This window comes from Euphorbia lathyris, chromosome 8 (assembly GCF_963576675.1).
Source record: "Euphorbia lathyris chromosome 8, ddEupLath1.1, whole genome shotgun sequence".
Classification (NCBI taxonomy): domain Eukaryota; kingdom Viridiplantae; phylum Streptophyta; class Magnoliopsida; order Malpighiales; family Euphorbiaceae; genus Euphorbia; species Euphorbia lathyris.
Genome location: NC_088917.1, coordinates 3,828,558 through 3,832,753, shown reverse-complemented (window position 1 = coordinate 3,832,753; position 4,196 = coordinate 3,828,558). Strand labels below are relative to the sequence as shown.

General features: G+C 36.8%; 1 protein-coding gene across 1 annotated transcript; it reads right to left on the bottom strand.

Annotated features, from left to right (window-relative positions):
• LOC136203186 (probable UDP-glucosyl transferase 73B6) lies at positions 1-2,151 on the bottom strand. The gene has a single exon (XM_065994276.1). The coding sequence runs from the start codon at positions 1,710-1,712 to the stop codon at positions 297-299; it is 1,416 nt and encodes a 471-aa protein (XP_065850348.1). The 5' UTR covers positions 1,713-2,151; the 3' UTR covers positions 1-296.
• Positions 2,152-4,196: the final 2,045 nt, after the last annotated feature.

Below are 4,196 nucleotides of genomic sequence, written 5' to 3'. Positions count from 1 at the left end.
AATTGGGTAATTAATATTAAAATCATTAATAGGGATAAAATAGAAAAAATTTACATGAAAAACTTCAAAAAAGATAAATAAATATGAAATAAATTTGTATTTTTTCTATGTAATAAATATATGAAACGGATGGAATAATATAGAATAATTGAAATTATATATGATTCCAAAAGTAATAAACATCTCGTACTCTTCACCCATTCTCTCAATCGTTTTAAGTATTCCATCATTTTGTTTAGAATGTCATCGATCTAACTGCTGATGCGTCATTATCTAAGTAAATGGACCAGTATGCATCACGATCGATACTGTAATTTCTTATCTGACTCGATTCGAAGTTGTTCAATCATCTTATTTAGAGTATCATCCGACGAACCACCCTTCTGAACGGCCCGTCTAGCCACCCGACCTAAAGCTTCCGCTCTTTCCCTCGCAATCCTCCCTTTTTCTCCCCCCATAATCTCCCTCACACCATCACATATATCTCTCCGGCCACCATCCCTTTTCAACCCAACCCCAGCTCCAAGTCCTTCAACGATCAATTTCGCATTCAAACCTTGCTCGGCGATCATCGGCCACCCCAAAATCGGAACTCCGGCAGACACACTTTCCAGCACCGAATTCCACCCACAATGACTCAAAAATCCCCCAATTGCACGGTGAGATAGTATTCTCCGTTGATCAACAAATTCTCTCACAATCAAACCCCTCTCTCCGATCTTCTTCTCCTCTAACCCAATCGGAAAATTCCATGTCTTTGATCGGAGTACCCAAATAAACTGATACCCCGATTCCTCTAATCCGTATGCTATTTCGTTCAATTGAGATTCTGATACTTCTGCTTGTGTACCAAATGATACATAAATCACAAAATTCGGCGTCGTTTTGTTGTTTAACCATTGAAATATTGAGTTTTCCCGATCAAATTCATCGGAAATTGAGTACAAAAAAAGAGGGCCTAAACACCAAGCTTTAGCTCCGGCGAAGTAAAAAGCTTCAAAAGATTGGATATGGCTTCTCTCCAATTCTTCAAAACTGTTCATAACAATCCCCCAACTTTTAGCATCAGTCATTCCAATTTCTTCAATAAGTTTAACAAACGGATCATCTTCCTCCATCATCAAAAATTCCGGCAAATCGGAACTCGTTAAACTAAACGGCAGCTTCAATCCAGGTAACTCCACCGGATCATTAACCGACGTCGTTTTCAGATGGGGTTTATGCACCCAAGCAGTTTTACTAATCGCCATTGATAAAACCCCCATCCCATGAAAAACCAGTCTCGGAACACCGAGTGCTTCACAGACGGCGAGCGTCCAGCCGAGGAAGAAATCGGAAATTACACAAATTGGGGGAAATTCCGATGACTGCACCATTTTTTGGAGGACTTCTGTGAAGGGTTTTTGGAGGTGTTTAGTGGCTAAGACGAAATTGAAGTGGAGGTCCATGGAGGGAAGTTGAGAGGTGTTTTCGCAGCCGGAGGGGAGGCCGGAGACGGCGGCGGTGGGGAAGGGGATTTCGGTGATTGAAATGTGAGGGAAAGAAGAAACTTTTCGTGAGATTGAATTGGAATTTCCGGGGGTAGTGATGATTGTTACTTTGATTTGTTTGTGGGAAAGAGCTTTTGATAAGTCTAGTAATGGAAGAGTGTGACCTTGTGCCATGAATGGGAAGATCACAACATGGCTTTGAAATGGTGTTGTTGAAGCCATGGAAATTTAGTTTTTGAAGATTTTAGAGATGGTGTAGTTGGCATGGATCATGGTGGAGAAGACATGGGAAGGTTTTATAGGAAAAGAAAGGGGTAAATTACATCCACGGAGACTCAACTTCAATTCTCGATGGTATGTTTACTGAATTTTATATTTTTTTAATATCGGTGGTCATTAGATGCCTCCAAACGACCGTTGATGGCATCAAAATAAAAAATTCGAAGAGTTAATGATATCGTAAGGAATTTTAATTCTTGGAAATTATCGTTTTGAGGGCATTTAGGTGTTGTCTGGTTAGGAGAGAGAGTATGAATTTTTAGAGAGAGAAAGCTCATTTTGAAAAATAAAAAATATGGTTTTATGGTAAATGTCATTCTGAAAAACTTTAATTTTTGAATATTTTCATTTTGAGATTGTTAACAGCTATTTTGAGGAGGTATAATTAAAGTGAGTGGCCACGGATATTAAAAAGTGTAAAGTTCAGTGATCATACCGTAAAGAATTGAAGTTCAGTGGCCATAATATTAAAAATGGATAAAGTTCAGTGGCCATGGGTGTAATTTACCCGAGAAGGAAGGGTTAATAGATTTGACTGAACTTCTCCAAAAAGTTTAATTGGCCTCCTGAACTTTTAAAGTGTTTCGATAGTCTAGTTAATTTATATAAAATATTAGCCTAAACCATATGCAGCCCCCTGAACTTGTCACTTTAAGTCATTTTGCCCCCTAAACTTACGGGACGACCCATTTGCCCTTTCAACTATTTAAAAGTGGTATTAGCAACCCCTTGTTTTCATTATAACGGAAACAATTATGACATTTCTCATTGTAAGCACCAATGTCATAATAAAAAGAGTTGTGCACTACTAAAATAAGCTGCAAATGAGGTTAGTATAGACAGTATACAAGTTATCTTGTAAAAATTACATATATGGTTATGCACTACTAAAACAAGCTGCAAATGAGGTTATATATATGCAGGCTGGTTCCAATACTTCCATGAACACTTGTACTAATGTTGGAATTTCATTTTGGTTCCGTTATAATGAAAATAGGGGGTTGTTAATACCACTTTTAAATAGTTGAGGGGGGAAATAGGTCGTCCCGTAAGTCCAGGGGGCAAAATGACCAAAATTGACAAGTTCAGGGGGCTGCGTATGGTTTAGGCCTAAAATATTCAAATAGCGCTCTCAACTTGCGTAAAATGTAACCAATTAATCACTGTGGAAGGTGTATTGCACGTAGAAAAGTAAAACAATCAAGATCGGGAAGTCTGGTTCTAATATTAGAGAAGACAAGTTTTACAGTTGATCGAGTAAAAACTTTCATTTTAATCTATTCTATGAATTATGTAATAACATTCTAAAACGCGTGCAGTACATCTTTCGCATTTAACTTGCTTTTTTTCAAATGAGTGATCAATTGATTACATTTTACGCAAGTTTAGGGAGCTAACTGAATATTCTATGCAAGTTGAGGGAGCTATTGGGATACTTTGAAACTTCAGGGGTCCAATCAAGCTTTTTGGACAAGTTCAGAGGGCAAATTATGTATTAAGGTTTTTTTTAGGATAAATACATCTCTCAACCCCTTCAAGTTGTCTAAAAACTATAACTGGTCTCGCGAACTTTAAAACATTACAACTAACCTCTCAATTTGCTTTTTGGAATAAATAACCCCTCAAATTTCACGTGGCAGTAGTGTGTGATAGTAGGGGGTTAATTGTAATGTTTTGAAGTTTCGATCACGCATTGCCATGTGGCATTTAAGAAGTTATTTATTACAAATAATCAAGTTGAAAAGGTCTGTTGTAATGTTTTAAAGTTCAATGGGCCATTTGTAGTTTTTGGACAACTTGAGAAGGCTAGAGAAGTATTATGCCTTTTTTAAAATAAATTGCTAAGTTGGTTTTGTGATTGTCTTCAAACGGTGGCCAAACTTCAATTTATTTTAATAAAATGATTCAATTTTAAATTTTGTCCCATTTAAGTTACTGTGACGATTTCAAGAGCAAAAAGACCCGTGTCAACTAGGTGGTAGCCACTCATTATTTCGGTCAGTTAGGTGATAGTCTCATGTGATTTTAGTAAGCAGTGAAGTTGATTAAGACTGAAGTGGCAACATATCATATTAGGTGTGTTTCTATTTTATTTTTAAGTTTTCCGAGTGATTTTATTGATAATAATATGGGTTTGTAATAATGGTGTTGTAGCTATGGAAATTTAGTTTTTGAATACTTTGGAGGTGGTGTAGTTGGCATGGATCATGGTGGAGAAAACATGGCAAGGTTTTACGGTTGTTGATTTGGATTCTAAATCACCAACGAATGAATTTGATCATTCACTGTTAGATCTATGCTCATTATAATTCTATAGTGAAGATTCAAGACATCTTAAGATATAAATTTCATGAGCATAGATCGGGTAAATTACACCCATGGCCACTGAACTTGACCCATTTTCACATTATGACCAATGAACTTCAT